A 13,106-nucleotide genomic window follows, 5' to 3' on the forward strand; every position below is an offset into this window, starting at 1 on the left:
TCTAATCTTACTATAATCTTAAGAACTTTGTAAAATGCACCTAAGACGCTACACTACAAAGGCAGCTGACAGCTCCATGCACTGGCTCTGCACAAGGTGCCCTTTTTTCACCTGCCCCCGCCCACCCCCCTTCCCCAAGATGTCTGTGCACGGCACTGCAACCTTCATTTTATAGAGCCCTCTTAATCCTTGTAGTGTCATTTGGTGAACTGGTTTAACACTCAAAAGTGAGAGGCAGGTTACACCTTGGAAAAGTTGCATCACAGGGGCCACATAGGGACACACTGGATGGACAACCATGCATGCACAAAAGTGGCCACTTAACCTAACATGAACATTTTAGACTGTAAAAGGAAGCCAAGAGAGTACCTGGAGAAATGTATTAAAAGAGGTAAAGAGGATTTAGTTGTTTAAAGTCCCAAAAAACAGCTGCATTGTTCCCTAGTAGGAAATAAGGGTGGACTAGATAAAGACAATCTAGTGGAGGTTGTTACCTGTCCTCTGTATTTTTTTTTTTCTATTGTAGCTGCTTGTAGATTAAAACATGACAGCAAATTATACTTTTTACAGGGAGACTGTAAGGCTGAGTACATACAGTGCCCTGAATAGCTTAGTAATTTTGAGCTTTTAATTATACATTTAAACTTTTTTTGTAGTGGGCTCATTAATACAACTAACAACTTCAATGGATTTTAACAGCAAGAATTGGTTGCACAAGCTTGCACTTTTTGTGGATTTACTTTAGCCTCCTTACTGTCACCCCCAAAATGCCAAGTCAGAAAATGCATTCTGTGACGACACCGTTGTACTCATGACAGTTGAAGGGTTTTAATCCCAACAGGGACCAAATGATACTTACAGGTTCTAGGATATAGATACAACCCTGATATTTTGGTTAACGGTCCTGATTTGCAGAAAAACTACATGCAGTCAACAAGCTTATGGCTGGATATTTGACCCCTCTTATCAGAACTGGAAGAGTTTTACAAACTGACTTATTACTCTTCATGGACAGCTTTCATGAATGGACCATACATTTTCAACAGGGTCAAGGTTGGGGGCTTTGTAGAGAAAGAATCCATTCATCCATAAACTTGCTATATCTAATCCACAACCCGTTTTGATGTGTGCACAGGATTGCTGTCCTTTTGGGGCTCCCAACTGAGGCTACATTGCAACCAGCAGTTGATTTGAGATAAACTTTAAATTGGAGGTAGTTTTTCCCTGTTGCTCCTCACACCTTGTGGGATGCACTAGTTCCATTGGCAGCAAAACAGCCCCATACCATGATGCAACTGCCACCATGCTTGAATGCACCGTCTTCTTACATTTGAAAGCCTCATCTTTATTTGTGAAATCCTATTTATTGTCACTGCGGCCTGGCATCTCAATATTTGTCTCATCTTACCATAGAATCTTTCAACAAAAGGCATTCGACTTGTCCATGTGGGTGGCATTAAAGTTCAGTCTTGCTTGAAGGGTTTGATTTTGGAGCAGGGATTTATTTTCAGCACCCTCTCGGTTCATTTTAATGTAAAACTTGCTTCAGTGTGTTACTTGATTTCCAGGATCTTCAGGTTTATGTTTGGCTTGAGCCTTGGTGGTTCCTGGATTTTTGCTACAAGACATGTGTGGTCCAGTGGACGTTTATCCAAATATCAGTGGGTTGTATATATTTGAGGCTTTGGGAAATCCAAAGTCTAGTCAAACTTTAATTTTAGAAACCCAGTTCTTGTTTATAAATTTAGTGAAGTTGTTATGTTACGATTTCAACCTTAAAAAATGATTCAATCGCTTCAACCTGAAATTATTAACACATTTGGTCAAAATCTAATAGTTAGGAATAGAACTAAACAATCCTTCTTGGTGGAAGCTAAAGCAGGCGACAAGGAAATCTATATTTGTGAACTGAAAGCTTACATGTACAATAACAGAATCAGGTTTAATCCCCAAAATAGGTCATACAACAAGGAATCTGACTTAGTTTTCTCTATGCTCTCAATTAAGACATTTCAAGTACAATATACAAAAAAGGAAAGTAGAAATCCTAACTAAATATGAAACTGGCTTAAATCGGAGGCAACCAGACTCTCGCTCAGTTTCTCTGACTACATTTTGACATCTATCCAGGAATATTTGTCAATTGTGAGCTGCCTGGATAGGTGTTGAGATATTTTGAGAAAAGGTCCAGCTGCCTCCAATTTAAGCTTGTTTGCTGTTGCCATGACCAAAGGATGATTGGTGGAAATAAGCTGGGTAATGATCTGGGAACAATGACTGTCAATTGTTCATCAGCTTGACAGCCTGGTAGAAGAAAATGTCTCTGTTGTGGCTGTTTTTTTTTTTTTTTTTTTTTTTTTTTGGTAAAAGGGCTCTGTAGCTCTGACCTGAAGGTAAAAGTCAAAACAGATTGTGTGCAGGACACGTGTAGTCTGCAGAGATGTTAATCTGATCCTGGCCTTTTACAGATCCTGGATGGAAGGAAAGGTAAGCCCTGAATAACCTTTTTGCAGACCTAATTGCCTGTTGTAGTCTTGACCTGTACAGTTTTGTGGAGGAATCACACACTATCTACATCTACATGGACAAAAATAATCGAAATAAAGGGCCGATCTGAATAAAAAAGCGTCATGTAAAGATATTTGTGATCGGACAGGAATTTTGTGATCGGATTAAGTACGATCAGAATGAAATTGTAATCAGAATGACAGGGGTGGTTTATGCCAATTGATAATCCGATCAACATGCATTTAAAACGCTTGTCAGGTAAAACAACTAAAGTCCAAAGCAAAAGCTAAACTTTCCAAAGAAAAAATAAATACATCACCTCAAATGAACACAAACAAATCTGTCAATGTGTTAGTGGGAATCCAAAACTTTTGTTTTGCACAGTGATGTACGTTTGGGAGGGTTGAGTAGTTTTGTGTTTCACCCATCTCAAAGTTGGAAATCATTTCCTATTTTAATAAAACAAAGATCGTGTTTTCATAAAAATTTCCACAACACCACCAAACTTTCAAGCTGTCCCACAGGACTCAGAACGCCTCATAGTAATTTATCGTGAAAAAATGAAAAAGACCAAGAAATCTCAGACAGCCACAAAAACACCACAGAACATGTATCACCGGATTACAATCATCACCACAGGAATTTCAATGCTAAAGCACCACAGCTACATTTATGTGGTCTTGTGCCAAAATATGTTTTTTTGATTTTTTTGCAAGAAAAGATTTACAGACAAGGGAATCAGGGTTTAGAATTTCCTTTTCCAAACACAGGAATGCTGTCATGTCCAAAACTGATTAATGTGCATATTTTAGCATTCATAAAGAAAAATCCTAATGACATCATGCAACTTTTACTCAAACTCCTGTTCATCATAAAACTCTGAAGTTGAGCCAAATCAAAAAATCTGTCTACTGTTCCCTTATAGTTATAAACAACTTAAAACTGATCACATGTTTGAAAGATCATTATAAATGTGGACTTATATCAGTATTTATGCATAAGAGCAAAATATATCCTGCTGCTTAATACACTTCCCAAATACTGTAATACTGCATCTAATTCGTCATAATGATTCTACTGCAATTTGCATGTAGACTCCTCGTTATTTATGTGGTAGTTGAAAAGTACTATTTAGCTGGGAGTTTCTATAGTAAACAGAACATTCATAATCATGTACATCTGGTTTTACTTTGGGGGCTTTTAACCCTGCTGAACTTGTTGAATCATCCATAACACATTCAGCTAAATGAGTGGAAAACAGAGACCCAGCAGGTGATTATCATCATAGGAATACGACCGGGCTGAACGTATGGGCGTTTCGTCTCTTGTGGTTTTTGTGTTTATTGATGTGAGTCTTTTTGGGTCAGAAATTATATATTCTTTTGCAACTCTGTCTTTGTGTTTTTTTTTTTCTTTCTCTGATGTCTCACTATTTGTGATGACATACCAACCTAGAAATGTTAATTACTTACTTCTCATTTCCTGCATTTGTTGGACGCATGCTACAGAGGCACACAGGCCTAGTGACTCGAAGAGATTTTTACTGTTTCAAAAAAAAAAAAAAGGGCTTCCTCTAATACTTTATAACGCATATCATGATCTGTGATTGGTTTAAAGGGGTTGCCATAGCAGCCTGATCCGGCATTGTGCTTTTTTCGGTCTCCCCTCTTCAGAGTCTGAGCCTCCGTCCCAAGGTCAGCCACAGCAAGGCACAAAAGTCTCAGTCATCTGCCAAACAGTGAAGGCGGCGGGTATTTCCAAACCGAGCTTGGCCCGTCTGTGCCCCAGCAGGAGCAAAGAGGGGAGACCACACAGCTGTTGGGCTCAGTCCAAACAACAGCTGTGCATCAGCCAGTTTAACACAAATACTTAGGCCTCGCTTTATATACACAGCTTTTTACAAGTTGTAAAATTATAATGAACGTACATTACAACCCTGTCTTCTTGTCATTTCAAAATTTTGGTGTAAAAAAAATAATATATGTATTTAATTTGTTATGCGATGTTTGTTTTTAGAACATGGGGAAACCTTTCACACAAGCACCGCCCCAAACATAAGAACATTAGAGCCTTTGCCATGAAATAAACACAGATGAGGCTAACTATGGGTAGAAAATAAAAAAAGTGACAAAAAAACACTTCTCACTTACTAATTGATTGATCAATAGATATAGCAGATATTTATATACATCAAATAAAAGTACACATTACCTTTGTTATTCTCGCTGTCTGACAAAACAAACGTTTTCTGTTTTAGATCATTCGGGCAGTGGTGTCCAAACGTTTGGCCATGAAGGCCAAAACCGTAAATCTGAAAACGCTTCACAGCAAAAATCTATTTTCTTTAAATAACAACGTAAAAGCTAATTTTTTATCCCACAGTGAGGAAACTAGATTAATAATATGAATAACAAGCTAATTTAAAGTTAAGTTCTGCAGCAGAAGGAGATGGACTTGCCAGTAAGAGGAAAAAAAGAAAATATTGTGAAATTATTGCTAATACGGCATATTCAGATAAGTTGAATAGCGGAAAGACAGCAGCTGATTTACAAAACGATGTGAGAAAAACTATGCAATATGTATGATTCTATAAGAAAACACCTCAGAGTAACTAAAGCATGAAAGTATTGTGAAAATTAGCAAAACAGTGAGATTTTTGTAGAAAAGAGATCTGTAAATCTTGGTAGACTAGCACGATTGTGTTATAGTCGGTCAGACATACACTTTCCAGTTTTTTGGGGGATTGATTGTTTTCTGTTTTTAGGGCTGTAATAATGTTTTTAGTCTTAGCTCAGCAGCAAGGATGGGATTTGGGTCACTCTTGATGTATTAATCAATGGGAGAGAGGACAGGAGCACCCAGATCTACTTTGGAGTAAAGGTTTTTGTGGTTACATTTACTGCGAAAATAATTAGGAATAAAATTAAGACAAAGGCAGAATCCTTGTTTTTTTATTGATTTGTGGCCAGGAGCCATTTTAAAATCTGGAGTCTGTGCTGAAGATAGATCGCTGGATCAACAGGATAAAGTAAACTTTAGCAGTGTTTATCACATTGCACCCTTAAAGAAAATAGTTCTGGATATTTGCAACCTTTCTAAATGGTTTAGTCTTTATTCACGGTAGTGATCATGCCACATTGTGCTGTGTTTTTATTTTCCTCAAAATGGACACTTTTATGCCATTCTAAATGTTTTCAGGAAATAAAACATAAACCTGGCTAGTTGGTGTTTTTCAATTTCCAACCAGGTGCCCTCTGCTTCTGGGTTCATCATCTCATGTGTCATCATCTCTTTTAGCCCTTGCTTCTGTGTGTTTGTATTTAGTGTAAGTAATCTCAGATGTCAGGTATAACAGGAAGAAAGGTTCTGGAAAATAAAGACGCGATGGCTTGTTGCTCCAAGTAGTTTCCTAAAACCTTTAGCTTCTGACTCACAAAATAAGAGTGGGGATTTCTTGGAACCACAGTAAGTTCGCTGAAGTGTACACTGCTAATGAGCCAATTAAACACAGACCTAGTAAAAAAAATTAAACTACCTTAACAATTATTATAATACTTTCTTGCAATTTGAATGCAAGACAGTTTTATGCTTTTGTTAGAAATTTATGCTTTTGTTAGAATTAATAAAAAAAATTAATAATGTCGCTTTTATTGAAGCCCATCACTTGTAACTGTTGATCCCGCTTTGGAAACAAGTGCTGTTTTGTTGTTGTGAATCCTGGAAAAATAATGAGAGAAATGTCTCCCTCTGCTGGCTGAAGTGCAACATTACCTCAACCAAGAACACGTTCTCAAGGGCAAAACAAAACGGCACCTTCGTTCATTTGATTGGTTGAAAAGAATTGCTCCCTGTTAGCTCATTGGACATCGACACCCTGACGTATGAGGAAGCGCACCGGAGAGAAACGTGATACCGGAGACAAACGTGGGTAAACAATTTAGCTTTTCCAGCCTTATGTCATTTTACCACTCGGCTCGTAGTAAAATAGTAACCTTAAACCCGTTATTATTATTACAACCAGCGTTTCGTCGATATTAAAAGCTTTCCCGCTGGCTCTGTCAACAGCATGTGTACCAGGATGCTAACATAAGCTGCAAATGCTAACGGTTGTCCCAGCTGTCAACAAGCGCTGTGATCTTTATGTCCCCCTCCCTGATTAGTTAGAGCTACAGGGACATACATCTAAATGTTTCGCATTGAAAGTGTGAAAAAATGAAGCTTTATCGGTATTTCCTTGTTGATGTTCTCAAACAAAGAAATTAAACACATCTCGAGATGTTGAGTGTAAATATAATGAAACTAATGTTCTGTTGCAACGCCACTATGTGACGTAGGAGATCATTTTTAAGCTATTAAAACTTGATTATCAGCCTCATAATGAATCTGTTGTGCATATAATTGCACCTCCTGCCATTCCTCTGAATATAACACGGGTTTCTCTTCTTTGTATTTGATAGCTTTAGTATCCACTTGCACAATGGCAGCTTCAAGGGCAATGGGATCTTTGCGTCTGCCTCCGCTGCCCTCGGTGGGTGAGCTGATAAAACTGTACAACCTGCGAGCGGAGAAGCAGCTTTCTCAGAACTTTCTGCTGGACTTGAAGCTCACGGGTTAGTCTTCTGGATACCGTATTTCCAACTGTCTGCTTCCTGTGTTCTGAATGCACATCAGTCAGTCTTTATTGACCGAGCACGTTTTATACACAAAGGCTATACGGAATATTTTGCACAAGAGAAAAACTGAGACTCTTAAGGAGAGAGACACGCAATCTTAGAAGCAAATCTCCTGAAATCCTGTCAAGAGCTTGAAAATCCGATCACAAATCGTAACATGACTGAACGGATGTGAACTGCAGTCTAGATTTAATTCAAACAACTGGTGTAGAAGTATTAATCACAACAATACGATGTATTATAATTTAAAACAATACAAAGTGGTTTATCTACACTTACAATAAAAGTCTCAAGGACGTTTTTCTCTTTGCAGCCCTGCATGTTTTAGATGTTCCCCAGCTTTAACACACCTGCTTCAGAATCAGCCATCAATTGAAACCAGTTGTGTTGAAGCAGGGAACCATCTAAAGCCTGGAGGGCAAGGGGAAAATTAACGTTCATTTCCGTGAGGTGATCTGTGCTTATATGTTGTGTCATGCAAAGGATTGTGGGATTCCTTACAGCTCCTTAGCGCTGGTAAGGGCCATTGCTAGGTCCCTATGCTAAAGTATCCGTGAGAAGAAGCTTACAGGCTCCTTTTCCTACCTCCTTCCTTACTGACTGCACTATTCGGACAGCATTTATCATGGCGAATTCTAAAGCACTTCTGCTTTGGCTAAAGCGTCCTTACCCAAAAGACATTTTCAGGCGCAGCCCCAGGTTTTTAGTTTAGTAATTTATTTATTTTTAAATCTATTTTATTTAAAAAAAAAAAACATTTTTGGTATGTTTATTCATTTTGGTGTCATGCTGTCACACATAATGACTTTATTTTATTGGCCTCATTCATCAATCTCAGTGACCTATACTCTCCAGTTTTGGTCGGGAGCTGACTGCTGTGTAGATTAATCAATCAGATCAGTGCATTTGACAAAAACCACTCTGGTTCTTCATACGCAATGTTGCACAGGTGCTAAAAAATAAGTGGTTTTTTTTGATATGCTGAATCAACATTTTAAATTTGTCTTTTCAATATGTGTTTATAAATGTCATTCATGACTTTACATTTATTTATTTTACATGTAGTTAAAATATTGTGGAAATCCTTGTGGAGTGATTCATCTTTTTAATATACTGCAGCACTTTTAGCCTTTCATGTATTTTTGAGGGTAATTGTGATAGCTCTCCTAAAGTGACTGACTCCGTGTTTTTTTTGTTGGGTTTTTTTGCAATCTTTGAGACCCACGGCAGTAATATGATTATAAGTGATGAAGTGCAGGTCGAATCCGCTCTCTCGTCCTTTGGCAAGGTGGTTGTTAGATTAATGCGCACTTCATCAGACAGAGGCTTAGTGCTATTGAAGCATTGGGTGGTATCAATCTCAATTTAGAGGCTCAAGACGCTGATAAAGACGTGATTAGAGGGGGTATGGTTTGTATTTGCAGGACCTGAATCATCTGAAGTAGTTAAATGTGCATACTGATGTGTTAAAAAAAACAAAAAAAGTTATTGAATCGTTGCCTTCAATGTTTCCAGACAAGATAGTTCGCCAGGCCGGCAGTTTAAGGGGTGCCCACGTCTGTGAGGTGGGTCCTGGTCCTGGTGGGCTCACCCGCTCCATTCTCAATGCGGAAGCGGCAGATGTGCTCGTCGTGGAGAAGGATTCACGCTTCATCCCTGGACTGAAGGTAAATTAAACAGCCAGAGTTGTTTTGGGCCGCTTACAGAGAGATTGTTTGCTGAGCGGGTCCTGTGGAAGTTGTTGACGATGCTGTTTTCTCAGCTGCTGTCTGAGGCGGCACCAGGCCGCCTAAGGATTGTTCACGGAGACATACTCAACTACAGGATGGATCGAGGATTCCCTGCAGGTATCTCGAAGCCTTGGGAGGAAGGTGAGAGGAACGAAACGACAGCAGGTGTGACGTGAATCTGAGTGGAATACGTTTTAATGGTTAAAATGTTTGCTTTCTTTAAAGAGCCTCCAAACCTTCACATCATTGGGAACCTGCCGTTCAGTGTCTCAACGCCGCTCATCATCAAGTGGCTGGAAAACATGGCGGACAGGACGGGTCCGTTCAGCTTTGGACGCACCCGACTCACCCTCACATTCCAGAAAGAGGTGGCAGAGGTGGGTGGGTGCAGGCTGTGGTTTCTCATGGTATCAAAAATGTGGGAAAAATAACAAAACTAGCATAAAATTAACAGTTAACATAATGCTAATGGATATTAGCTTTCCATTAATATCACAGAATACAGCTTTATATGAGCAGCCAGCTTCTGTCTCTGTCAATCTTTCTGTTATTTATCCATTTTTCTGTCTCTCGTTTTATGTTTCTGTGTATCACGTGTTTTATACATGGTTATATTTTGAAAGCCACCTGCCTCTCTTCCTTCCTACTTCTTGATTGTATAAAAATCTCTTTAAATCTAGATCTGCCAGAGTTTAGAATATTTTTGAGCACAACTTAATTCAGTTTTGCCACTGGTCCAATCCAGAACGGCGATAAGTTTGCATACAGACAGCTGGTGCATCGGCTGGTCCACTGGTGTGGTCAGAACCAGCTGGAGCATAACTCTCTCAAGACAGTGGAGATGATGGTGAATTCTGGAGAACACCCCCTGCTCCGCCTCCACCACGCTGCCTGAGATGGTCCTCGCACATATATGTTTGGAAGAAGGCCCAGCAGAGACTTCACTTCCTGCTCCAACTCGTCTCCTACACTGCCATTATTCAGTCTGTTTTGTGTTAGTCTGTCACTGCGGGGTTTGGCTCATTTGGCTCAACTACAACAAACAATCAGGTCTGCAGAGACGGTCTTCCAGGTTGACCTTCCCTCCATGCAGGACCTGTACATGTCTGGGGTCAGGAAAAGGACAGCTAACATCTCCACAGAAACTGTTTATACTTTTAGCTTCAGATCAGCGGCACCAAGCGTTAGGGGTGGGCAATAGTTCAATATCAATATAAAAAAAAAAAAAATAAAAATAAATAAATATATATATATATATATATATATATATATATATATATATATATATATATATATATATAGCAATATTAATTTATTCAATAAAGGTAATATGACATATTTCAATATACATTACAATATACATACATTACATTATATGATTACAGCATTTGCCACTGACTGACGTTCTAGGTTTTTTGTAATTTTATGTGTTTTATGTTTTTAAAGCAAATATTTGAACATGGAAAAAATATTTGTCATCCGTTTGTACATGCATCTGTTGTGGCCGTTCTTTGCAATCTTTCTGAGGCTTTTGTTTTGTTTATGTTGATATTGTAATCATTGCATCAACCGATATTAAGAAATATATCGTGATATTCTTTAACCCTCTGTCGGTCGAGGCAGATGACCATTCACACTGAGCCTGGTTCTGCTGGAGTTTTTTCCTTCCCGTTAAAGGGAAGTTTTCCTTTCCACCTATTGCTTCATGCTTGCTCAGTATGAGGGATTGCTGCAAATCCATGAACAATGCAGACGACTCTCCCTGTAGCTCTATGCTCTTTCAGGAGGAGTGAATGCTGCTTGTCAAGACTTGATGCAATCTGCTGGGTTTCCTTAGATAGGAATTTTTTTGACCAATTCTATGATCTGATTGAATTTGACTTTGGAAAGTACATTAGGATGACATGTGTCATGAATTTGTGATATATAAATAAAATTGAATTGCAGTGAATATAATTTTTGACAATATCATCCAGCCCTACTGAGCACTGTTTGCTAAAACCAGCCACCACAAAGAAAGTTTCTTCCCCCAGGATGTTAATTTGACAGACACTTAACAGTCAGGGTACTGAGATTGATACCATGCTTATTTGCACTAATCCAGCCATGTCTTCCTCTTTTCCAGAAACAAAAATGTATAAATGCATATTCACCATAAAGTTTCTATTTTCCTCTTATGTTTTATGTCTGTTATTGATAATAAAGTGGAATGAAAGTCATATTGCCTCTTTGTTTGCGCAAACGTGGCAGTCAAAGTGGATTCTGATAATCGTTCAGATTAAATTAACACATGAACTATAGCACCATATGTCCTGAATCTGAGTTCCACATTTCAGTTTGAATTACTGAAATAAACAAAATTGTTGATAATATTCAAAGTCATTGTGAGCCGCTTGTGTAGACACCGTTTGTTACGAAAGCCCAATAATAAACCCTCACAAAATGATCTTGTTGAACATCTATTCATAATTTAAAGATTTTTTTGATTTTTTTTACTTCACCCAGAGATTGACAGCCAGCACCGGCAGCAAACAGAGAAGTCGTCTGTCCATCATGGCTCAGTATCTCTGCACCGTCCACAAGTGCTTCGTCATTCCTGGCCGAGCGTTTGTTCCTAAGCCAGAGGTAGGACATTTTAATTTATCTGCTGATCACACAGGCCCCCCGTCTGTTTAATGAATTTTATCAGCACCATCCTTCTGCTTTTCGGTTTTCGGTCACTGTTTGAGAGGTTGCAGCTGGTGGATGTCTTTTGCCCTCAGGTGACTCTTGGCTCTCCTCATCTGGTCCCACGTTCCCGTCAGAGCCCTTCATCTCTCCCCATTACTCTCTCCTCCCTCCTTCCCTTTTTTTTTGCTTTTAGGCTTCATTCAGTTTTAAATCAGTGTTTTCTCTCTTCAGTCTCTGGACCCTTTCTGGGTTGTAATGATGCCTGGTGGGTATTTGAGATGTGGCACAATCTCCCGGTGCCTTGTAATGAGAGCCTTGTTCTTTTTTTAGGCCCAATATCTCCGTCTTTATCTTTTCACCCACACAGATGTCTCAGTAGCAGAAGAAAGACGATCTTGGCTTATGTAACACGAGACTTTTTCTTTTAATCAGTGATTGTTTTTTTTTTTTGGTTTTTTCTAGGACCAGGGAACCCATTAAGAAAATACAAGGACTCATGTTGGTGAATAAAGAGTTCCTCTGAGATATTTTGAATCAGACTATAGTCTTTTGAAAAGCTCAAGGGGCTCATCTCCATTCTTGCAAATGATAGAAGAGCCATGGCAGAGGCGAAACCCTGTTTTTTTTCTTTTCTTGGATTAAGCGGCTAGGTGTCAGGTGGTTGTCAGACGGTCCCTTAAAGATGTGCAAGTTCTTTAGGAGACCTACCCGGGGTAAATATTTAATCTCCTGCAAAGAGTAAAATGCAGCAGTGTGAGCTGCACAGCACTGATTGTTCATTCTCTTAGAAGAGATTCCAATGATTATTTCATCGCCCTCTGCTGTCTCTTTTCGCCGTTTGTTCTCTCTTGAGCCTCTCATTTTTCGGTGTTTGTCAAACTGCAGCTTTAACGGGTCTGGAGCACGCTGCTTGGTGCTTTAAAATATTTACTCGTGTCTATTTACATGTAGAGATGCACACGATGAAGTGTAGATATATTGTTTTTTAAATCCTTTTGATTTTGTTTTTGCTAATTCTTGTTTTGACTGAAATTCAGTTTAATTTGAATGCAGTTCTTTTTTTTCTAATCAGTGCGCGGATAATTTTCAACACTGAGGCAAAAGCTTGTTAGAGATCAAAGACTACTGGTCTCTTTGCTGCAAAGACGGCATCCATTCTTTGACTGAAGGATTACTTTGAGTTAGCGGAAGACAACAGTTTAACTTTTTGAACAAAGTTTGAAAGTATTTATGCTCTTTGCACTTTATCACATTACAAGCAACCACACATATGTTTTTATAATTGGGATTTTATGTGACAGACCAGCACAAAGTAGTTACGAATTGTGAACTGGTTGGTAAATGAAACATGGATTTCTAATTTTTTTTTCTAAATGACAAGTCAGAGCTACAATGAAATGGTTTTGATGAGGACTGCATGATGTCGGTAAAACACCTTATTGTTATTAATCACAACTACAATAGCAAAAACTATTTCAAATGACTCACATTTTACTCACTTTGTTTTTTCTCATATACTTGAGGT

General features: G+C 38.7%; 1 protein-coding gene across 1 annotated transcript; it reads left to right on the forward strand.

Annotated features, from left to right (window-relative positions):
* Positions 1–6,351: 6,351 nt before the first annotated feature.
* LOC118566936 (dimethyladenosine transferase 1, mitochondrial-like) lies at positions 6,352–12,076 on the forward strand. The gene is made up of 7 exons (XM_036150554.1): positions 6,352–6,432; positions 6,966–7,118; positions 8,697–8,848; positions 8,944–9,052; positions 9,137–9,288; positions 11,417–11,536; positions 12,044–12,076. The coding sequence occupies exons 1-7, from the start codon at positions 6,390–6,392 to the stop codon at positions 12,059–12,061; spliced, it is 747 nt and encodes a 248-aa protein (XP_036006447.1). The 5' UTR covers positions 6,352–6,389; the 3' UTR covers positions 12,062–12,076.
* Positions 12,077–13,106: the final 1,030 nt, after the last annotated feature.

The sequence above is a fragment of the Fundulus heteroclitus genome, chromosome 19 (genome assembly GCF_011125445.2).
Source record: "Fundulus heteroclitus isolate FHET01 chromosome 19, MU-UCD_Fhet_4.1, whole genome shotgun sequence".
NCBI lineage: Eukaryota > Metazoa > Chordata > Actinopteri > Cyprinodontiformes > Fundulidae > Fundulus > Fundulus heteroclitus.

Excerpts from the sequence above, each read along its gene's own strand:
- LOC118566936 (XM_036150554.1), top strand. The coding sequence starts at position 6,390 with ATGAGGAAGCGCACCGGAGAGAAACGTGATACCGGAGACAAAC. Across the intron at positions 7,119-8,696 it reads GCTGGACTTGAAGCTCACGG|ACAAGATAGTTCGCCAGGCC; the intron begins GTTAGTCTTCTG and ends CAATGTTTCCAG. Across the intron at positions 9,053-9,136 it reads CTCGAAGCCTTGGGAGGAAG|AGCCTCCAAACCTTCACATC; the intron begins GTGAGAGGAACG and ends CTTTCTTTAAAG.